Source organism: Leptodactylus fuscus, chromosome 1 (assembly GCF_031893055.1).
Source record: "Leptodactylus fuscus isolate aLepFus1 chromosome 1, aLepFus1.hap2, whole genome shotgun sequence".
NCBI classification, from domain to species: Eukaryota; Metazoa; Chordata; class Amphibia; order Anura; family Leptodactylidae; genus Leptodactylus; species Leptodactylus fuscus.
Window position 1 is genome coordinate 69,354,330 of NC_134265.1, and position 24,889 is coordinate 69,379,218.

Sequence of the window (24,889 nt, forward strand, 5' to 3'; positions counted from 1 at the left end):
CAATGCCTCGATGCTACCCCTTAGCTCATATCAATTAGGATAACGACAGTTACCCGGATTATTGGTCAATTAGTCATAAACACGGCTTTGACCTTCTCATTACAACTAGTTTGTAGTGTAAAAACCCCTTTGACAAATGCAGTTACCTTGGCATCAGCTCATCTGGTCGCTGTAATGCACAACAATGAACTATTTATGCCAGGAGAAGCTACAGACAGTTTCTCCTAATCCCCCCCATTGGCTACTCCATAGCACCCACTTAAATAAATAGCTGTCCATCTAAAATTTAATGTCACAACTAGAGATGAGCGAACACTAAAATGTCCGAGGTTCGAAATCCGATTCGAACAGCCGCACACTGTTCGACTGTTCGAATGGATTTTGAACCCCATTATAGTCTATGGGGGGAAATGCTCGTTTCAGGGGTGGGCAACATTCGATAAAATTATGCTTACCAAGTCCATGAGTGACGGTCGGACTGGATTCTCCTTGAAGTCTTCTCCCGGCGCAGTGTCCCCACGTCTTCTTCCGGCTGGAATTCACTCTGCCTAGGCATCGGCTCTGCCCGGCCCGATGCCTGAGCAGAGCCGACTGCGCATGCGAGGGCATGCCCGTGCATGCGCAGTCGGCTCTGCCTAGGCATCCGGAATTCCAGCCGGAAGACACCGCAGGGACGCTGCACGGAGAAGACTTCTAAAGGTAAGAGAAGAACCAGCGTTGATTGGCAGAATGTATAGCATTCTGCCAATCAACACTGGTTCTGCATCGAACCTTAAACTTCGAACAGCTAGTAGTGTTCAATCGAGTACGAGTATTTCGAGTATCGTAGTATTCGATCGAACACCTACTCGATTGAACACTACTCGCTCATCTCTAGTCACAGCAAATGTGCAGGAGCAGGAATTACTTATTGTAGTGACCCTCCATTCTGGCCCATAGAGGGGGACACCCGCGCATTGAGATCCACTTGCCCTAATAGGGTCTTCATTTCCTATGTCATAAAGCATTCTCGTATGGTTGTGTTCTGTTGTCATCTCATAATAATCCACAATAAGCTTAGACAGAAACAACCTATATAATAAACTAGGAATCTAAATATTTCTGAGAGCTATTACTTTTTACAAACCCCATGGCCCCCATATGTCCTGCTTGTCGTCTTCCAGCACGATGCCCCCTGGAGCTGGCATGTGTACTTGACATAAAGGTCAGTGACTACTGGAGGCTTCTAGTGGTTGATCCAGATGACTGGTGTATTACAGCATCAAACAAAAATCGCTTCTTCTAGCCTTTAGCCTAGAAAGAACAAAATCCGTGATTCCTGACATGTCTGTGATCTCCTCCGGGCTCTGTAAAAATAATTTTTCCGTTCTGTTACTTTCCCCCCACAAGTCTGGCATTTGCTTAAAAACATTGTGTTGCCTGCATGCAAGAAACAGAAAATCAATGGCATTAAAATAGTTATCTGAAATGTTTGTGCCGGAAGCGCGTCTCCTGTGACCGTGGGTGAATTTCTGAGCAGAGTATGTTTGTCTGCCTGTGTGTGCATGGAGAAAGCAATTAAAGTGACAGGTATTGCATGCACAGGATGATGCAGAGCCATCCTCACAGCATCACTAGCAAGGGCATAGGTTGGCGACTGACTCGTGTGCTCTCTCGGGGGCTCTTTGCTTTCATTGCACGGAAGAAACCAATTCCCTTTTTGTAGCCCTTGTGTGTGGTTTTCTTTTTTTTTTTCGCCTCTGTCTCATATCATTGCTGTTGCTATGGTAAATAAGTGAATCCTGCCAGACAGCACTGGAAAAGACAGCATTGGCATATATTTCAACGCTAAAAAATACCCACCCCCACACTTCCTCTTACATTATTCTTTGTGTACATATATTTTAAAACAGACTTTGTGCTTTGTCAAAGAAACCTATATTTTTTTGCAGGATAACAATGAGAAATGCAGCGGTGATTTGGTGCCTGCTCTCTCCTGCATGCCTCATGTAATACACAATAGTGCTAGCACAGTAATCATTTTGTCTTTGCTAGAGAGGAGTGTTGGTTACAGCTAGCTGAGAATTTATAGTGGGTGAAATATCATTTAATAATACATTACAGCATATAATGGGATTTGGAGGAGGTTAACCACTTAATAGCCTGCAATAACTACAAATATACCCAATTAACAATATTCACTGTATAAAAATTCAGGCATTACCCATTCTAAATATAAGAAGTAACTGGACATAGATGCACTTTTGCTTATTATGTAGGAAAATGCTCTGCAGATAAATATAGCAAATTGCATGCGTCCTGCACGCCTTCTTATGTGAAGCGGACAAGGTTGCAGGACCCTGCACTGTCTCTACTACGTAGTTGGACTGAGATTGCATGGTCTATTCCAAAAGCTGATCGGTGTAGTTGCTGAGACTGGCACCCCCACCAATCTAACATTAATGGCCTATTCTATGGATAGGCCATAAATATTGTCATCCTTCTCAATCATTATGTCCTTGAACAAGTTACATTTCCGAGAAGAAAAAAAATTACACATGGACTGCATGGGTCTTAGTGTATATATATATATATATATATATATATATATAGATCAAAGTGTATAAGTGAACTTAGACCCTTCTTGGCAACCTCTGTATAAGCCCCCAGGTTTTGGGCTACATCATCTCTCAGTCACAGCACCACAACAATGGCAGATGCCCTGCACAGCACCATGCCATGTGACTTATATGGATACTAAGAACTTAATGTTCCGTTTTTTTAGATTTTGCTAAGTATAAGATCATTGTATAATATTGGGATGTGCAATACAGATCTGTTTTTTTTCCTTTCCAAAATCTTAAATAAACTCATCAATATCACCAAAACAAAGTATTTTCGTGTGCCCCATTTAGGTAAATGGATATCAGGACCTCCTCTGTGATCCAGAGCAGAGAGCTGATGTAAAAACAAGCTCTCACTCTGATGGACTTGGTTGGCGATTAAAATACTCAGCATGCACTACTGCATTTCACCTGTAGTGGCCACTGCAGAAGAGATGCATTGCCATGTAATATGTTGCCATCGTAAGAGTAAAATGCATGGGATTTGATTTCTTGTGCCTGCAGTGACCTATTAACCAAGCTTTTCCTGCCTTGAAACTCTTTTGCATCCATCTGATAAATTGTAACTTGGGAACTGGATTGACTTTTTTGTACTAATAGAAAAAATATTGCATTTTCCTTATTTCAGTAACTAAGGTGAGTCATATTGGTTTGCATGACATTTATCTTTTTTTCCTTTTCTAATAGAGGAACGTCGAACGATGAAATGTGCAACCTGTACATTATGTATTACATGGATGCTGCTCGTGCCAGTTCATACATGACCTGTGTACGGACAGGGGACCCAAAACTATTTCAACATATCCCTGCAATAGCCAATATTCCTGTGCCTGTTAGCCCTGATATGGTGATGATGGGACATGGCCATCACAAGGGTAAGAATCTTTGGTTTTGTAGAATATATCTCTATGTATAATCTTTATTACTATGTATAATAAGAAATGATCTTATTTTTTTTTCTTTGTAAGATATGAAGGAACCAGAAGCAAGAAACATACAGGAGCAACCTAAGAGAGAGGAGGAAGAAGTGTTAGATCAGGGTATGTAATGCAATATCCATATTAATAAACAGTAATTGATACTGTAATGTCTTATTTTACATTGCATTGTCCAAGCATTTACTAAGAACCTTATTGAATGGATAGTTTTACTCCTAATGCATACTGTAACTTACATCTCTTATTAATTAGTATTACATGTAGTACTCCATTGTCTGTCTGCAGAATTTCTGTAAATATCAGGAAAGTTTATCTGTCCCCAGTAAATCTAACAATAGAAAATAGAAGAGAAGGGGGATGTAGCTGCAGCTTCTGAGACGGCATGCTGTGAGAGGGAAGGGGGGGCAGCTTATGCTCTAAATTATGGCTTATATTAATTGGTAACATTCACCACTTCTGATATATGTAACCAGTATGATGTCACATTTCCTTTTTATGATATATCCTTGTGTACAATGGTAAGTATAAGAACAATAACTGTATATACTGCAGATATTTTTTTATTTTTTTTACTGTAAGGGTTGAATGACTTAATTCTGTAGAAATATATAAAAATAACTTATATTCAGAACCAAGGCCGTGGGTCTCTTAACACATAGTGTAGACATGCTGTTTCTATGGTAATACCACAATAATTTGGTAACTCTTCTCTTTGGAAGCAAAGCCTTGGGAGAGTTGGTCTCCAGGGAGATGTCATTCTGATGTCAACTCCAGATAGTGTTACAATTTTTTTAAAAAAAGATGCTTTTTCCTGGTAATAAATTTGCTCAGTCTATAAAAAGGCTGTGGAGAAACGTGTTGCTTTTTATTCCTATGTGATACATTTGTTTGTGCAAGATTTATTCTTATTGCCTTCCCAAAGGCTTCCTGGACCTTTAAAGGGTCAGACTCCAGGCCTCAGAGACCGCTTCTGTGATGTCACCTTTCCCTTTATTTCCCCAATATTAATTAGCTTAAAATTGATAATTGTAGGCTTTATTTATTAGCGGTTTAATTGTATGTCTTAATACACTGTTTTTTGAATAATAAAAATAGTTTTAGAATTACACAACTATTATATTATATTTGTCTTTCCGGCTTCATGTCAATGACCTTCACAAAAACAAAAGAGTTGGGGGCCACACGGTGGCTCAGTGGTTAGCACTGCAGCCTTGCAGCGCTGGAGTCCTGGTGTTCCAATCTCACCAAGGGCAAACAACCATCTGCAAGGAGTTTGTATGTTCTTCCCGTGTTTGCATGGATTTCCATCCCATATTCCAAAAGACATACTGATAGGGGAAAAAAATGTACATTGTGACCTCTATGTGGGGCTCACAATCTACATTAAAAAAAAACAAAAAAAAAAAAACAAAACAGTTGTCAATCATCTCAAATTCCATTGGGTTTAGAAACTCATGGGTGAATCATGTCTAAAACATATAACTGGCTCAGTGACAGGCAAATCAAAGGGGCATGTTAATAAAAATAAAAAAAAATTACAAAATTACAGACAAAGCAGGTCCATTTTCCTCATCAAAAAAGCAAAGTGACAAGACTTGTGAAAACGTCTTCTAAATAGGCGCAAACACATGATAAACCTTGCACATACAGCATGAAACCGAAAAATGGGGCCAAACTAGTAAATAGGTGCCAAGAGGTTAGACTGAGGCCTCCAATGTATTCACACCTTAGTAAAAGTAGTAAACTTTAATAATAATTTTGGAAATCCCTTTCCATATACTCTGATAGATGGGTCTACTGACTGAAATAGTCTCTACAAGCTAAAGAAGAGACCTGCTACAAGTAGTGTCTATCATTCTGGAGGGTTTCTGACCCATAAAGTTCACTGATTCATCCATGACTTGAATGACCACTTATTTCAATAGTCCTCTTGACTTTAACCAATGATAGAGCCCCTTTAAAGGGGTTTTCTACGAATTTGTCACGGAGGAGGCTGTAGAAGGTGAAACTCCCCAAAAAATAAACAAAATAAACATACTCGCCTGTCCCTGGTGCTTTGGGGTCCACCGCGGTGGTGGACACCTGAGGCAGCTGATTGATCTCAGCGGTCATGTGCTGTGCAAGACTTCTGCCGGTCAAGGCAAGGTCCAATGGACTGGACATTGGGGGCAGATTTTTATTTTTCTCATGTTTCACCTTCCTCGCACTCTTGCCTGACTTCTGAAATTCCTGGACAACCCCTTTTAAGGAGGAACTTCACATTTCAGCTACTGCACAGCTGATCCACAGTCAAAAGCCCAAAGTCGGTTCAGTTTGTAAATGTGTTAACTATTGAGGACCTGTCATGGTGTTTGGTTTTCGACAACTTGTGTGGGTATTGACAGTGTACAATCGGGCCTTTTTGTCCCTTTTGTTGTGGTGTAACTGCCCTACATCCTCTTCAACTACCTAGACAATCTTCATTTTTTAACAAAAAAAATTTGCATTTCTATAAAATGTGAATAGCATAAAAAAAACCTTTGTGGAACATTCAATCCTTACATTTATTTATTTATTTATTATTACAATAATATTTAGTGTACAATTTTGCCCTGTATTTGGGGCATAAAATGCCCAGTGTAATGCGCTAACCAAACTAACAAACAGGAAATCCGTATAGTTCGTGAAGTATAAGATGGTAAGTTAGTGGGATATTGCTGTGTTGGTGTAAGAAGCAAGCGATTTTAGTTGAATTATTCATGTTCATTTTTGTGTCTTTTCCTTATTGAGCAGCTGCTGTAGTCTGTAGGCAGGCACACATTCTTTTAGCATTCAGCAATTGCTTTCCCACCACTATGTCCTCTGACCTGTATGGTCAAATCTCCTCAAACTCACAGACTTGTAAAAAGGGGCGACATTGAAATGATAATACTCTTATATAACAATGGATGCTGTGCAGCCAATGCAAATTTTCTAGTGTCACATTCTTTGCCAGAATCTAAACTATCTCATAGCAAAACAGTTTAGATCTTGTCCTTTCATAAAATCTACAATGTATTTCCTATTTCTCACATTTACAGCAAGGTCAGTATGGAGCCATTTAGTGGGTTTTCTTCGGAAGGCCTTTTATTATAGCTTTTATGTATCATTGTGATGATCTTTTACTTTATTATTTCTTACATTTCTACAGTATCAGCATTTTGCGTACTTATCTTTTCCAACCATATGAATTCATTATCTAACATAGTCACATTATATTGTAAAAACCTAATGGTGTAGGGTAGACATTAATCTCAAATTTAGCTCCCCCTCATGTAGCTGACTTCCCATGTATACAATATTACATTTTTTTAAATACAGGGAATTGTATATCATATGCATAAATGGTTTAGTAGCAAATAGTAATATTGATAATAGCCAAGTTCTCTGGTGGTCTAGGGTAAAAACGGGGTCAACATTTTATGTATGTGTTGCTATAGGGTGGTTATAGGTTATTACTTATTACCAATGCTGATTTAAGATGATAACCATATTGTATACCATGGTCTAGGCCAGGGGTGGGCAATTAATTTTCCCATGGGGCCGCATAAGAAATAAAATCTCTTCTAGAGGGCCACGTTGCGGCAAATTTAGCTCCACCCACTTCTGTGTTGACTCTGCCCATTCTCAATCATCTCTCCATGTGCCCCCACAAAGTATAATTCTCCTACAGTCACCCGTACATGATATGTCCCCACATTATAATGTTTCCTTCCAACTGCCCCACAGTATTACGTCCCTCTCCTGGTGCCCCAGTATAAACTGGGGGAAACTAGAGGGGACATGAAACTGGAGCAGCTGGAGGGGGACATTAGCAGTAGGGGTAGTTGAAGGGGAACAATAAATTAATGGCAGATAAAGTGGGACGTTAAACTGGGGGCAACTAGAGGGGGACATTAAACTCGGGCAGCTGGAAGCAGACATTAAACTGTAGGGGTAGCTGGAGGGTGACATTAAACTGGGGGCAATTAGAGGCAGACAGGTCCCCCTCCAGCTACCTCCACGGTTTAATGCCCCCTCCATCTGTCCCTATTTTAATGTCCCCCCAGTTTAAGTGCCCCCTTCATCTACCCCCAGTTTCATGTTCCCCCTCCATTTCTCCCCTAGTTTCATATACCCCTTCATCTGTCCCATTTCATGTCCCTCCCTCCATCTCTCCCCCAGTTTCATGATCCCCTCTCCATGTCTGCCCCAATACAAAATTCCCCTTCCATCTCTGCCCCTAGGTTACTGAGAGACACAGACAGACACACACACACAGACAGACAAACATATATACACACACACACACACACACACACACACACACACTCCCCCCTGCATCTCACATTCCTCCTCCCTCCCCTCTCAGTACCTTAGGACAAACACCACACACGTCTCCATCTTCTAGCACTGTCCTGCCGGCACTAAGGCACGCCTCCCTAGACACGTGATGTCTGACATCACACATAGGTCCTCTCAGTACGGTAATACAAGCTTTCCCCGGTCACTCCCTGCTGTTATCACTGTTATAAGAGCGGGGATGATCGGGAGAAAACACTAAAGGGACATGCAGGGATCTGCACTTTTATCCAAGAAGCGGGACACTTGGGAGCTATGCTTTTATCCCACAAGCTATGTGGGCCGGACTGATTCAGTCAGATGGCCAGATATGGCCCGCGGGCCGTACATTGCCCAGGTCTGGTCTAGGGTGGGCCGGACTGAATCAGTCAGATGGCCAGATATGGCCCTCGGGCCGTACATTGCCCAGGTCTGGTTTAGGCTCTAGAGGAAAGGCCATTTTAGCGCTTTTTGAACATACCATCTATGTACAATGCCTTACCAAAAACATTCCCACCCTAAATTCATCTGGTAAAGGGGTTTCGGGCATATTTTCATTTTAATTAGCATTTTTCTTAGTAATTACAATTTGTATGCTTGCTAATAGGACTTCATATGTTAAAATGGTATTAGTGCCAAGGCTGTCAAAAATAGTCAAATTCCTTTATAGGCGTTATGGTGTGTAGTGGAAAGAAAAAAACTTTAGAAAATGGTGTTGTTTTCAGGCCAAAATACCTTGTTAATACCTTTTGAAAAGGTAAGAAATAAATAACCTTCACTTAAAGGGGTTTTCTGGGTAAAAATCTATTTAAAAAAAAGGTTTGTTAGTACTATTAATGGGTTAGTAAGTGCACCCAAATACCCTTAGCAGTGTTTTGAGTGACTTATGGGTTTCTCTGGGAGCGCCTATCATCTTCTGCATTTGTTTACTTGGTGTAGCTTCCTGCTGCCTTAGCTTATGCAGTTATGCTAACTTCCCTACCCCATTATACTTGCCTGTCTTTTTCCTGTCCAGACTTCTTTCTGCCGGGAACGGCTCCTCCTCTCTCTTCTTCTTTCTACCAGCACCCGCACAGCAGTCCCAGACTGTGGTGTAGTCTTTACTCTATCTCTACTGCACAGAAGGAGGAGGAACCATTCTCCGTAGGAGGAAGTCTGGAAGGAAGAGAGGTAAGTGTGATGGTGTGGAAGGGGGGAATAGTAGTGACGTTCCTTTAACAGAAACAGGAAAACAGATCATCACCGGATAATCAGAAAATGTTTCTGGGGTTTTTACAGGAACAACGCAAGTATATGGGTATCTATACATTTTTGATTAATTATGTAATTTAGAAAGTAAGCAGGGTGAAGGTGTTTAGATTAGTGTAGGGATTTCTATTTATCCCAGACAACCCCTTTAATGAATTACCTTTGAGATCGGGGAAGGAGGGGGAGCTGAATGTTACCTCAGATCATATGATCCAGGAGTCGTGGCATCACCAAAACCCCTGGGCCCATCAAAAGCTTTCCACTGGACCAGGCAAGTGAATAAATAATCCCTGGACAACCCTTAAAAAAAAATCCCCACTTTTGCATCTTATTTTTGCAGGAAAATTGTCATTGTTAGAACGGAATTACTAGGATCATTCCACATACCAGACTGTTAGTTTCTTCCACTTTAGTAACTCAAGCATTAACGCTATGAGAAGTAACAAAATGGCTGCATGTTGTTGGGTTGTGCAGCAGAAGTTACCACAACGACAACCTCTTCTCTGACTTTTTCTGCACTTATTGGCTAAAGCTATACTTTACGTCCTGCTTTGCTCACCATTGTACATAATTTTGGCAGTACTGAGAACTCAATTTTGCTTTTTTTCCTCCTGATTTATGTACAGATGACAAATAATTAAAAAAAAATTGACAAATGATAAATTAGCTGATACATTTTCTTTTGTTCGCATCATTAACTGCAATGTATAGAAAACTGTATTTATTTATTTTTTTGACAAATTGATTAAGTTTTTTCCAAACTTTACATTTTACACTGAGATCCATAAAATAAAGCCAGAATAAATGAATCACTTTGATCCATGTGATGCTAGATGTTGTGATCTGTAGTGTATTCCTGTCCATCATACATAATGACGGTCTCCGCAGTAGATGACAACAGATGATTAAGAAGACATTTCTGACCTAAGCAGAATCCTATAAAAGTGAATGTGATCTATTTTTGACATTTGTATCTTTAAGTTTCGGAAAGGATATGTAGCATGAAAAAATCCTTCCTGCTTCTGATAACAGAGGAATTTGGTGTTGTACAGGTTAATTTAGTAAGGGTTCCCATTGTAGCTTAGCCGGCAGCTGTAGTTGTAAATACGTTTCTTTTTTTCCCTATTAATTCATAAGTCAAAGTGACAAGCCATTTCAATAGGCTATGAAGCCTGGGCTACAGGTATTTGAATCTGGCCATATGTATCAGTAGTCTAATTTTTTTTTACATTTTTTAACCTGAGCAATAAGCCGTCCTTCCATGCAATGACCATTGATTTCACATTCTGGCTGACACAATGACTAATGATAACCTTTGTGTGTGTCTTGCACTGAAATGTCAATCTGTTTGTGCATTTCTCCTTCTGATTAGGAGGATGTAGAGCTGGGACTGATAGATGAATTCTATAACCAGTTCCTTGTAACACGTCATATATCATTTCACTGAGACAGGTCAACTACCAGATATTTCATCTCTACTAGAGGCATTGTATTAAACCAAAAATACTGACGGGGTGTGGTGTGTACAGCCTATACTCAACTATATCAAGGCGTCCGCACTGCTATGCAAAATATTACAACCCAAAATGTGTGAGAACCTGTGTGAGAGATTTAGGGTTATAAAGTACCAGACCCGTAATTAGGCCGGGTTCACATCTGCTTTCAGTAATCCGTTCAGGGGACCCCCTGAGTGGAAATCTATATGCATTACAAAGGGGTTAACTAAGGAACCAAATGGACCCCATAGACTATAATGGGGTGTGTGTGGTTTCCGCTCTGTTTTCACACAAAACATGTAGAGAGAAAAATGTGGTTTGCATTTGTTCGGCCAGAACCCACATGGAATTGTGGAACAGTCAATTGTATTTTTCTTAATCCCATTAGTACTGGGTATAATGGTATTTGAAGGGTGGGTTCACTTACCTGGCACCCTCTTCTTCTTCTTATATACGGTAGGTGCCAAACCGATTCCTTGCTAGGTCAGATTTAACAGCTGATTCACACAGTATGTGGAAGCTCCTCTTTTGTGTGCCCTTGTATGACAGCCTCAGGGTGAGTTCACACGGAGTAAAGTGCCGCGTGATGTAAAATCACGGCCTGCAAAATAGCGCCGCGTATACGATCCCGGCTCCCATTGAAATCAATGGGAGCGTATACGGCCCGCAAAATCTCACGCGGCATATACGTGCCACATCACGCGGCACTTTACTCCGTGTGAACTCACCCTTATATCCATATATCCTTATATCCATAAATGTATAAAGTAAAAGTGAATTCTTACATCTTTGTGAACAGTCAGGTTAGTCTGATGGTCACATGACTTGCCGCGATCATCCAGTTGAGGGCTTTGGCTGGGTGAAGATATCCTTGACATAGCATTATGTATACTTATAATGGGCTGGAGTATAATCTAATTCAGCGGAGTGTAGCTATAAGAGTTCGCTTCCTTTGAATGGTGAATACAATAAATATAGGGCAGGTAACCTGCTTGGTCCATAGCCGAATCTTTTACAGATCTAACACTAAACATCTATTAATATTGTGTATTATTATTGAAAAAGCGTTCCAAGTCTCAATAGTAATGATTGTCTCCTTAGTACGCCCTTCTTTGTGGTCTGTAAAGGGCTATACGTGTCACCAACATATGAAACGTGAGCTAGAGGCTTAAATACGCGCATGAACGGAGGACATTGAGCATTTGTAATGAATAACATTCAGAGTTTGGACCTTATGTCATTTATAAATGACAGAATAATGTTTCACGTAGTCATGGATTCAGCCCGCACTTTCACATGTGCTAATTTTTAGATGTGGGAAAGACAACAAAACAGTACTTGACAGTCTATAAACCAGATAGATGTACAATAACAGATCATCCGTCACCATTCTGGATTTGTGATTGCACCACAAATCACCGGCCGCAGGGGTGATATCTCAGCTATACTGATATTGACGCCAGTGATTGACTGTCACATAAGAAGGGCCATCATCATGTCACAGAGTTTAGCAAGATGTGGCGGCTAAAAAAGGCAAGTATTTCACTGGTGTGTATATCATCTTATATATTGTCAAATGTGAGATATATATAGAGAAAGATCCACCACACAAAAATTTGGATATTACCTAGTGTCAGACTAGCAGTTTACAGGTCCTGTAATCTGACACTAGAGTGGGACCATGTATCTCAGAGGTGTGTTTCTGGTGGGACACTTATTGTAGTGCACCTCAGATAGCAAGAAGAAGGGAGGTCCTACTCTCCATATTGATGCATGTCCCTTATGATTACAGGTACAGTGATTAATTGCTGCAGCCATGTTGTTGTTATATTCTCATATTGTATTGTTCAGTATATGTTGATACAGTCACTGATGTTAGGAATGACTGAGAACTTGATGCTAATGTATAACTACTAGATAGTATGTAAGGACACTTATTGTAGTGCACCTCAGATAGCAAGAAGAAGGGAGGTCCTACTCTCCATATTGATGCATGTCCCTTATGATTACAGATAAGGTGAATAAAGAATATAAACCCCCCCAACCACACCAGTGTTAGTTCATTAGGTGTGCAACAAAAATGGCGACGAGGATGGGATTGAGTGACAATTCATAGAAGATACAGAGCAGAATTCACTCAATAAGAGATAGAAAAGAACCAATTGTAAAGTGCAGCCATCTCAGTGATATCCTGTGAGTGTCCCCTCAGTGAGATCCTGCCCAGCAGACTGACAATGGATGTGGAGAGCTGTATTAATGACATTAGTGAGTCCTTGCTGCATCTAACATTTGATGAACTGGGTGCTGTTAGCAAATATCTTAAAGTGCCAGGGGAGCAAATCTCCAAAGCCAGAACCCGCAGGCACCTGCTGAATGCTATCAATAAACTGCTTGATGAAGTGGGAGAAACAGAGGATGAAGATGTTACCTGTCTGTTCCTCCAAAAGTGCAAACAGTTCATTACAGATCTGCATTCAGAGGCAGAGGTCGGGGCACAGGCAAAAGAGACTAAGACCCAGACTCAATTGGAAGATTTAAAGGCACAGTACCTTGCTTTGCAGAAAGCATTCCAGGAATCTAGCGAACTGTTAGAAAAAGCCCTTGTTTCTGAGACATCAAGTCAAGCAAAGCAAGAGGTGTCAGAGAGAGAGACTTACTGCAGGACTTCTCCACAGAACATGTGGCCAGAAATGACAATACGGAAAGACTTTAAAATTAGTGGTCAAATTGGTGAAAGAGGTCAAAAAGACAAACTGTCTTACACAAATCTCATGCACCAGATAGACATGGGACTGCAAAAGGGCTACAGTGAATTAGAAGTGATTGAGGCAGTAGTTAAAGCAATAAGCCCCGGCCTGAGTATAAGAAATATGTTAGAGATGAAAGTGATCTAACACTGCCACAGCTGAAGACTATCCTAAAAGGACACTACAAGGAGGAGAGCAACTCGGACTTATACCACCGGCTGGTAAATATCTCGCAAGACAGCAAAGAATCTCCTCAAAATTTCCTCTTCAGGGCTATAGAACTAAAGGACAGACTTCTCTTTGCCTCTAGAGAAGTGGGAGCAGAGGAAAAATTTGAAACGGATTTGATTCAAAGGAAATTCCTGAGATCAGTAGGAACAGGACTGCTCAGTGAACACATTAAATTCCAATTGAAACCTTATTTGGATGATCCCACTGTCACTGATGACGTATTAATAAAGAAAATGAATGAAGCTGCCAGTTGGGAACAAGAGAGGGAACAGAAATTAAAGAAGTACTCTTCCAGCAAAATCAGCAAACTTGGCGAAATGCAGGCTGGTACCACACAACAAGGATTACTTACAAAAGTAGAGTCATCTACAACTCAAACCGCTTCACCTACGCTAAAATCAAAGAAAGTTCCACCTTCAGGAGATACAGAAGTGACAAACTGGGAGGAGGCTGTGAAAGAACTGAGGAATGAGATGTCAGAATTGAAAAAGTTACTTAAGACTTCTCAAGAACCAAGATTGGTTTTATCCCAAGTAACTTCCAGAAATAAGCAGAATCCAATTTGTGAGGCCTGCAAGACATCAAATCAAGGTCATACATGTCGCCACTGCTACAAATGTGGTAAAGAAGGACATTATGCTAGGGGATGTTGTGTAGCCAGATCTGCACAGTTAAAAGACAGGAGGTTGCTGATGAGGGACAATCAGTAACCTGTGCCAAGCCCCAGTCCCAACCAAAGAAAGTACCATCTTCAGGTATGGAAGCCAAAGAAAATCTGCTACATACTTATTTCCAAAATGTATGTGATCGTATCCAACAACTGGAGCTTCAACAGAACAATATACAGCAAGTCACTTCTAGGAAGTGCACGACAACTAACTTACAGATGAGTGAAAGTGTGTCGAGAGGCCAAAGAAAACTCATCAATTTAATAGGAAAAAGGTGTATGGTCCTATGTAAACTAAATGGGGTTCCTCTTCAGGCATTATGGGACACTGGAGCTCAAGCAAGTATCATCAATGAAAGTTGGCGGCAGCAGTACCTTCCTCAAACAGAAGTAAGGGCAGTGGAAGAATTACTAGGCTCTGAACCATTATGCGGGAGAGCGGTAAACAAGACCGAAATTCCTTTCATTGGTTGGATAGAAGTAACCTTCCAGCTGTCCTCTGGTAATGACAACATAGAACTTCTGGTGTCTTTTCTAGTATCCAGTGACAATAATGTAGCTGAAGAGCCAATCATTGGATATAATGTGATTGAGGAAGTCATCCTGAGAAAAATCCCTTCATCATCTTTGGTGAGTACACTGGCTGCATCATTTTCACTGCCGACAAGAAGAGCAGAGATGGTGGTAAAAGCCGTCCAAGTGAGCCAAGCAGAAACATTTGTGAAGGAGGTAAGAACTGGAGTACGTCGTACCATTATTCCTGCAGGTACTATAATGGGTGTCAAGTGTGGTGTCCATGTGGGACCTCATAAGAAGAACCAGGAAAAGCTCTTTGTGCCAAGTAACACTGCACAGTTACCAGAGGGAATATATACAGATGAGACAGTTGTGATTGTACCTTATGACAACTATGCTCGGGTAACCATTCCAGTAATGAACCCCACTAAACATGATATTGTACTGGATCCAAAAACCGTGTTGGGTCACTTGGAAACAGTCAAAGCGGTATACCCAGCTTGCATAAAACCTGTTCAAGTTTCTTCTCTGACTGCAAACATACAAACAGTGAAAAATGTTGACAAAGCAGAGGGTGAAGTGTCTTCAGTTAAAGAGGAATGGGATCCTCCGGTTCCTACGGATCATCTTGATGCAGACGAACAGTGCATAGTAAGGCAGATGTTAAGAGAAGAATGTCATGCCTTCTCCAGAGATGAGTCTGATGTTGGATGTATTCCATCACTCCAATTAAAGATTAATCTAAAAGACACCACCCCCGTTAAAAAGACATATACTTCGGTGCCAAAACCGCTTCATAACGAAGTGAAGGAGTACCTACAAGACCTGATAAATAGAGGATGGATTAGAAAGTCAAAATCATCCTACTCTTCTCCTATAGTATGTGTAAGAAAACGAGATGGTAGCTTGAGACTCTGCTGTGATTATAGAGAACTAAACCAGAAGTCAGTTCCTGACCGTCATCCTATACCGAGAATCCAAGATATGCTGAATAGTTTGTCAGGAAGTTCATGGTTTTCTGTGCTTGATCAAGGGAAAGCCTATCACCAAGGATTTATGGAAGAATCCAGTAGGCCTTTGACAGCCTTTATAACACCTTGGGGATTATATGAATGGATCCGTATTCCTTTTGGGCTCAGCTCAGCTCCAGCGGAATTTCAGAGAAGCATGGAAGAATGCTTGGAAGGACTGAGAGACAGTATCTGTCAACCATATCTTGATGACAACCTGGTTCACAGTAAGTCTTTCACTGAACATGTGGAACATGTACGGACTGTGCTTCAGTGCTACCAACAGCATGGAATCAAGCTAACACCGAAGAAATGTGAGCTGTTCAAAAGACAAGTCCGGTTCCTAGGTAAGAGTGTCTCTGCTGATGGCTATACTATGGATCCAGCAGAAATTGCTCCAGTAATGGCTTTGAAAAACAAACCTCCATCTACAGTGGGAGAGCTTAGAAAAATACTAGGTTTTCTGTCCTACTACCGGACATATATTCAAAATTTCTCCCGGATTGCCGCTCCACTGTATGATCTACTGTCAGCAGGGCCATGTTCACCATCAGCCACACAAAAGAAAGCAAAGAGAGATAGATCCAAACAGAAGGAAAAAAGTCAACTTCCTGCACATCAGCCCATCAATTGGACTGCCCATCATCAAGAAATCCTGGAGAGACTGATTGATTTGTTAGTTAAGCCACCAGTGATGGGATATCCAGACTTCAACATCCCATTCATACTGCACTGTGATGCGTCTCAGGAAGGACTTGGTGCTGTCCTATATCAAAGGCAAAATGGCAAGTTGAGAGTTATTGGTTATGGCTCAAGAACTCTTACTGCAGCAGAGAAAAACTACCATTTGCACTCGGGGAAACTTGAGTTTTTGGCAATGAAATGGGCAATATGTGACCGTTTTAGAGACTATTTGTACTATAGTCCATCATTTGTTGTATATACAGACAACAATCCACTTACCTATGTTCTCACTACAGCAAAATTAAATGCGACTGGCCATAGATGGGTGTCAGAACTTGCAGACTTCAATTTTAGCATTAAATACCGTCCAGGGAAAGCAAATGCAGACGCTGATGGATTGTCAAGAATGCCACTAGATCCTGACCAGTATATGAAGGAATGTTCCCAAGAAATCAGCATGGAAGCTATTGGTAGCACTGTCCAAGCAGTTCAGATACAAGAGGAGGAACATATGCCATGGTGGTGCCCTGTAACTGTAGAAAGTACAGCTGGAGAAGCTGAACAAAGCCTCAGAGCAAGCGTTAACCAGCTCCCAAAAGAAACTATCAGAAAAGCACAAGAAGAAGACAAGATCATTGGGAGACTGCTACACTACAAACATCAAAATAGATTTCCGGCTAAGAAGGAGAGACAAACAGAACCACCAGCTGTAACTGCCTTATTCAGAGAATGGTCTAAGTTATACCTCAATTCAGATGGTATTCTTTATAGGAAGACTAGCCATAACTTACAATTAGTCCTGCCAAAAGTCTACCATAGGACAGTATTCAAAGAACTCCATGAGCAAATGGGACACTTAGGAGTAGAAAGAACTGTCAATCTTGTTAGAGAACGCTTTTTCTGGCCATACATGCAGAAGGATATTGAGCATTATGTCACCAGAGAATGCAAGTGTCTAAAAGACAAACGTCCCAATAAACCAACCAGAGCACCATTGAACAACATTGTCTCCACCTATCCTTTTGAAATGGTATCGATTGATTTTCTGCATCTGGAAAAATGCAAAGGAGGATATGAGTACATCCTTGTTGTAATGGATCATTTTACAAGGTTTGCACAGGCATATGCTACCACAAACAAGTCTGGTAAGACTGCAGCAGACAAGATATTTAATGATTTTGCTCTAAAGTTTGGCTTTCCAACAAAATTACACCATGATCTGGGAAGAGAATTTGAAAATCAGTTATTTGCAAGACTTGGGAAATACTGCAGAATTCAGAATTCTCATACAACTCCATATCACCCAGAGGGTAATGGACAGGTTGAACGTTTTAATCGTACGTTGTTGTCAATGTTGAGAACTCTTACAGAGGAAGAAAAGCAAGACTGGAAGAACTCTTTGTCAAAAGTTGTCCACGCTTACAATTGTACTAAAAGTGAAGCAACAGGGTATTCACCTTTCTACCTATTGTATGGTCGATCACCAAGACTTCCAATTGACATAATGTTTGACACTCCAGTATCAGAGAAATACAAAACTTACGCAGATTATGTTACAGTCTGGAAAAAGAGAATGGCAGAAGCTTATAAAATAGCTTCAGAAACAGCAAAGAAGTCAGCATGTAAAAGCAAGGAATACTATGATCAAAAAAGTCATGGTGCTGAACTTACTCCAGGAAGTCGAGTTCTAGTGAAGAACTTACATGAGAAAGGAGGACCAGGAAAACTTCGCTCTTATTGGGAAGATAAGATTTATGTTGTCGTGAGAAGAAAACACGAAAACAGTCCAGTGTATGAGGTAAAACCAGAGTCAGGTGGCAACAGATCAAGGATTTTGCACCGTAATCTGTTATTATCTTGTGACTATCTTCCAGATGTACAGCAGACTGCTGAATTGTTAGGCCAAGAGAGATCCTCCAAAGCAAAGCGATCAAAACCAACATCACATGTAGGATATGAAACTGATAGTGTTGATGAAGAAGATGAAATGTGTTCATTAAGTTCACCTACAACAGATAACTATACAGCACAAGGCAGTAAACTTAATCCTGACGCAGCAGAATTTGAACCACAAAATTCATCAGAGATCTTGGCATCACCTGAAGGTCTACTGTCAGAGTCAGAAAAGCCATCAGAGGAATCTGCAACAACTCCAGAGGAAGAAGTATGGATGGAGAAATCTGAATCAAAAGACCCAGAAACAGATGAAGAAACAGAAATTTCAGAACAACAGACTTGGAAAAGATCTTCTGTTGCGAGAGAAAGGCGAAGGCCGGTTACACTTACTTATGATACCATGGGAGAACCAAGTAGGGTACCAAGAAGTTTTCATGCTAAACAGGTAGTGAAAACCATTGGCCAAGAGAGACAACCTGAATGGTACCTACCACCAGCATATTTTCTGGAGAACTGTGAGCGGATATAAAGACTATTTACCTTCAAAGCAATTGCACTGTTACGTTTATAATTAGTTTGTTTATTTGGCAATGTTTCTAGTTGTTTAGCGATAGAAACTGTGAGGTTACATGGTCATGTGGTCATATTTAATGCAAAAATTAGACCTGACCAATCTCCACCTCATAAAATGAGGTTCAGATATTGTAGTAGCATTGTTATGCATGGTGGTCCAATACTACTTAGAACCAGTGCTAACATTGGCTCTTCTAGGTCTCTTAGCTAGCAACGGACCTAGAAGTCACTTGTGACATTTTATAGGAACATATGTCACAATGAGGCATTGACCTCTATTGGAGATATCACCACCAATTGATTGTTCTCAATTACTAAAGTACCTTAAGACAATCCACATAATTGCGGAAATGCGGAATGTCGAGGACGACATTAATTTAGTGGGGAAGAATGTGAGATATATACAGAAAGATCCACCACACAAAAATTTGGATATTACCTAGTGTCAGACTAGCAGTTTACAGGTCCTGTAATCTGACACTAGAGTGGGACCATGTATCTCAGAGGTGTGTTTCTGGTGGGACACTTATTGTAGTGCACCTCAGATAGCAAGAAGAAGGGAGGTCCTACTCTCCATATTGATGCATGTCCCTTATGATTACAGGTACAGTGATTAATTGCTGCAGCCATGTTGTTGTTATATTCTCATATTGTATTGTTCAGTATATGTTGATACAGTCACTGATGTTAGGAATGACTGAGAACTTGATGCTAATGTATAACTACTAGATAGTATGTAAGGACACTTATTGTAGTGCACCTCAGATAGCAAGAAGAAGGGAGGTCCTACTCTCCATATTGATGCATGTCCCTTATGATTACAGATAAGGTGAATAAAGAATATAAACCCCCCCAACCACACCAGTGTTAGTTCATTAGGTGTGCAACACATATATTATTTCAAAAAGTAGGAAAATCCTTTTCTTTTCACACGTGTTGTTACATTTGAGGCTTTAGTTAAGATTACAGATGTTTGCAGTAGATACATTATCCAATATCGTCATGTGTACTTGGTATCCCATAGACAAAAAGATTAATTGTACGTCCATTTCAACTCTCCCACCCTGTCTGACATTGGAAAGCTCTCTAGGTCCCTGGTCAGATTAGGCAGGGTTTTTAGTGGAGGCATACATCATAGTTTTGAGCAATAGACACAAATGTTGTCATTTGCTTCTTGCTGACTTCTATTGACTGTATAGGAGACAGAGAAGAAAGGGAGTATGACTGCGGGATTAGACGATACAGGGTTGTTTGTAGTCTGTTATCATGGAGATACATACAGTAGATCTACATAGGAGATCTATGTGCAGCTTTTTAATATGAAAAAAAAAAAAAACCTCCTCCAGAAGGAAGTAATCTGTGTCTCCGGTGCTCACTACAGGTATCTACAGTCTAAGCCAACTCATTATACAGTCATGAAATATGAGCCAAATATCAGGTACCTCCACTGTATGAAAGTTTTTAATCCTCATATTCACAGAGGATTTTTTGGAATATCTTGGATTAGATGCCTTTGTAGCGGTACTTGTCCCCTTACATAAATCTAGCTGATACAGGGGGTCTCAAAGGCTATCCTCTAAAAGAAAGAAAACGGTCTCTTTAGTTATACCTGTAACCAGCTACCCTGTAAGGCCTCATTCACATTCGCATTGGTATTCTGTTCTGGGGAGTTCACATGGGGACCCCCTGAACGGACTACTGAATGCATTTGCAAGCAGTGTGTAGTGAAAGCACACAGCTCCCCATAGACTATAATGGGGTCCGTGCCCTTTCTGCGAGATCTCCGCACGGAACATGCGGACAGGAAAGTATAACTACTTTCCTCTTCGCATGTTCCGTGCGGAGATTTTGCGGCAAGCACATGGACCTCATTATAGTCTATGGGATCCGTGTGCTTTCACTTCACACCGCTTGCTATTGCGGACTCCCCTAACAGATTACCAAACACAGATGTAAACGAGGGGTTAGATGAAATGCATTGAGCAATATAAAGGGTTTAATATGACAGATATCACAAACTCCTCAATTTTTTATTTAAAGGAACCGTAAATGATTTCTGCATTCTAATGACTTACGTTTAGGTTATAGAAGCAGCTCTGCAATTCCCCAGAACCACCGCTATGCAATGAATGAGGCTGCAGGGCTGCTATGTTACTTGAATAGGAGCAGACTGTACGCACTGCCAGGCTACTACAGCAGTTTCCAGCACCTGGAGGCTGCCGAAACAGCTCATCTGTGTGGGGTCCGGGTGTTGGACCTTCACAGATCTCAGCAATGACCTATCCTGTGGATAGGTCATTAGTATGAAAAATCCATTTGGAGCTGAAAAATGCTTTTAAGATGAATAAAAAGAAAGATTGTTTGTCAAGTGCAGGTATTCAGCCAATGACCATAATACTGAATTTTGTAGATTGGCACACTATAACTATATATAGCTGCGATGTCCGGTATTTAACCCCTTAAGGACACAGCCTATGTTGGACTTAACAACGAAGCATTATTTTTCATTGTAATATTCCAAGAGCTGTAACTTTTGTGTATTTATGTTGCTCTAACCATATGTGAGCATGTTTTTTGCAGGATTAGTTGTATTTTTTTAGACCAATTTTTTTTTTACAAAGTAAATAATTTAGTGATTTAAAGGGATCCTATTATTAAAACTCAATTTTTTGTGACTAACACGTAGGAATAGCCTTAAGAAAGGCTATTCTTCTCCTACCTTTAGATGTCTTCTCCGCGCCGCCATTCGGTATAAATCTCGGTTTTTGTCGGTATGCAAATGAGTTCTCTTGCAGCACTGGGGGTGGGCCCCAGGGCTCAAACAGCACTGGGGGCGTCCCAAATGCTGCGAGAGAACTCTCCAGCGCCGCCTCCATCTTCTTCAGGAACGGCCTCTTCACGCTTCTTCTTCCGGCGCTGGCTTCAAACTTCTAGGCCTTGGGCCTCGGTCAGAGCCAACTGCGCATGTTCACCAGCCACAAGAAAATTGCCACTTACACAGTATTGTAAGCAGTAAGGTTTATTGATTATAAATTTTGAGGTGTTCAGCGTATGGTATAAATCACATTCTTAATTTATTGTTCAGGTCAGTACAATTATGGTGATACCAAATATGTGTAGGGTTTTTAATGTCTTACTATTTTGATACACATTTTTTTTTCTTTTAAGAAAAGCATTTGGTTTTGGATTGCTATATTCTAACTTAACATTTAAATTTTTTCCATCAATAGTGCTGTGTGGTGGCCTTATTTTATGCGGGATAATGTAAACTTTTCATTGGTGTCATTTTGGGATTCAAACAGCTTTTTTTCATTGTTATGTATTCTGCATTTTAGAAAGTGAGTAGGGTTGAGCGATCGTGTTCGGAAAAGATCGTGTTCGGCTGTGTCCATTCATTCTAATGGGAAACTAGCTAACATCTCTAGTAGCTACTTACCTGCAGAGATGGCTGGTCCGGTGCCCGGTGTTCTCGTTCTTCTTCGCCTCACTGCCCCTGCCTCCCAGGTCAGTGTTAAAGAGCTAGGAAAAAGGCGGGGCTTGTGGCTTAGGAGAGTGTGGGCGGGTACAGGGCGGGGAGTACCTCCCCACACTCTCCTAACCCACGCACACTCTCCTAACCTGGGAGGCGGGGGCAGCAAGGCGAAGAAGAACGAGAACACCGGGCACCGGACCAGCCATCTCTGCAGGTAAGTGGACACCAGGGGGGACTAAGTAGCCAGAGGATTAAAAAAAAATCCTCTGGCTACTTAGTGATTAAAAAAAATCACTAAACAGCGTGGATTCTAACAATTAAAGCGTTCAATTGTTAGATTCCATGCTGTATAGTGAATAGGATTGTTTTTAAAATCCGATCTCCGATTACTAAAAAAATCCCATTGTCTTGCATGTTGTTATTGATATGATGATACCAAATATGTGCAAGGTTTTTTTTTTCTTTTTTTAAACATGCAATATTTTAATGGCAAAAAAATGGATTTCTGTAGGGTTTTTTCAAACTGTTTTATTTTTTTTCAAGTTCCCCTAGTACTTTTCCACTAAGGGGCTTCATCACCTGTACAATACACTATAATACATACATATAGCAGTATATTTAGCCTTTTACTTACATAATTCTAAACAAAAATAAAACATATGTATCCTGTTATGGTACCAATAAAATTGTCAACTTGTGTCTCAAAAAAAGACCTTGCATAGCTCTGTACACCAAAATAAAGTTATGAGGGTCAGACTATACAGATGTAAAGATGTAATTGGTAGTTATTGAATTATTTTGCAGGTATTAAAACAAATTTGGTATCACTGTGACCTTACTGACTTGCAGAATATAGGTTACATGTAATTTTTCCCACACAGTGAATGGCATAAAAATGAAACCCTTCGGAAAATGGGGTAAATTACATTTTTATTTGGAATTCCACCACATTCTGATTTTTTTTATTTATTTTTTAACAGCTTCCTGTTACTTTGCACGGAATATTAAATAGTACTATTATGATGTATAATTTTTCTGCAGAAAATAAGCCCTCACCTGACTGAACAGAAAGGTAGAAAGTTACAGATTTTGGGAAAGGGAAGTAAAGAATAAAAATGCAAAGATGACAAATTGTTGCAGTGGGAAGGGGTTAATGTAATTTTTCGTATATGAATCATTTTCTATAGTTCTGCACTATTTAACGCAGTCTGTCGAGCTGTTAGACTCTAATTGCCAGTAAACAATTCAGCTTAAGATGTTACTTTGAGCTGTAAGCTATAATGATTCTTTGTTTCATGTTATCATCATCGCCGATGTGTTTCAGGTAGAGGAAAGTGTTTTCCTTAATTATAATTTACTTATGGAGGTGCACTAATAACTGTAGTAATTATTTCCTGAGATGAGTTTATCTCACCTGAGGGACTCGTCTTCCAGATCTGGGTATGGAAATTCTGCTTCAAATAATTGGAAATTTGAAGATTGTTTGCAAACATGACATAGTCTATTAAGGTCATGTATTCAGGGTGGCGGTCACCATATTAAGACAGGAGTTTCTTAGCTTCTATTAAAGTCTCATTATGCGGTATTCTTACCATGACTTTCTCTGTTGTATGAAGTTCTGAACTGTAGGACATTAATCTAGTCTAATGTCTAATGACATGCACAGTATATTATTGCGGCACTCAATATTTTCTAAAGCTCTACAGAAAACTTGGCAAAAACATTGTAATAAACCCTAAATAATTCAATAGGGTTGAGCGATCGGGATCGGAAAAGATCGGATCCCGATTGGCGATCGGAGCAAATTTCACGATCGGGGTCGGCTGGAAAATGATCGGAAATCGGATTTTGAAATCTCAAGATCGGCTCAACCCTAAAAGTGACTTTTCCCATAGAGAAGCATTGACTTGACTAGGGTTGAGCCATTGAGATCGGAAAAGATCAGATTCTGATCAGCGATCGAGCAAATTTCACGATCGGGATCGGCTGGAAAATGATAGGAAATCGGATTTTAAAGGGGCTCTTTCAGTAAAATCATGCTGATAGAGCCCCACAAATGCGTGAATAGCCTTTAAAAAGGCTATTCAGGCACCGTAAATGTTATATTAAACTCCCCCCCCCCCCCCCGTTTTAAAATAATACCCTAAAAAAGAATATTATCTACTTACAGATCGTGCACGCTGGGCGGGCATTCAGGGTGCGCCGTCTTCTTCATCATCCACGCCTCTTCTTCCTCCGATGTCCTCCGGTCCCATCCTCCTCCGGCGCTCGCGAGCGGACACTGATATAAAAAAAATGGCCATTTTTTTAATATCAGTGTCCGCTCGCGAGCGCCGGAGGAGGACAGGACCGGAGGACATCAGAGGAAGAAGAGGCGTGGATGAAGATGAAGACACACCCTGAATGCCCGCCCAGCGTGCACGATCTGTAAGTAGATAATATTCTTTTTTAGGGTATTATTTTAAAACGG

The 24,889-nt window shown here is 40.5% G+C and overlaps 1 protein-coding gene across 6 annotated transcripts in view; it reads left to right on the plus strand.

Annotated features, from left to right (window-relative positions):
* The window catches only part of PAM (peptidylglycine alpha-amidating monooxygenase), a 174,472-nt gene that overhangs the window by 115,088 nt on the left and 34,495 nt on the right, over window positions 1–24,889 (plus strand). For all 6 annotated transcript variants that reach the window (XM_075271700.1, XM_075271690.1, XM_075271716.1 and 3 more), the window contains exons 13-14: window positions 3,291–3,478; window positions 3,572–3,643. In XM_075271700.1, coding sequence (XP_075127801.1) covers window positions 3,291–3,478; window positions 3,572–3,643 — 260 coding nt within the window. The remainder of the gene's footprint in view (window positions 1–3,290; window positions 3,479–3,571; window positions 3,644–24,889) is intronic.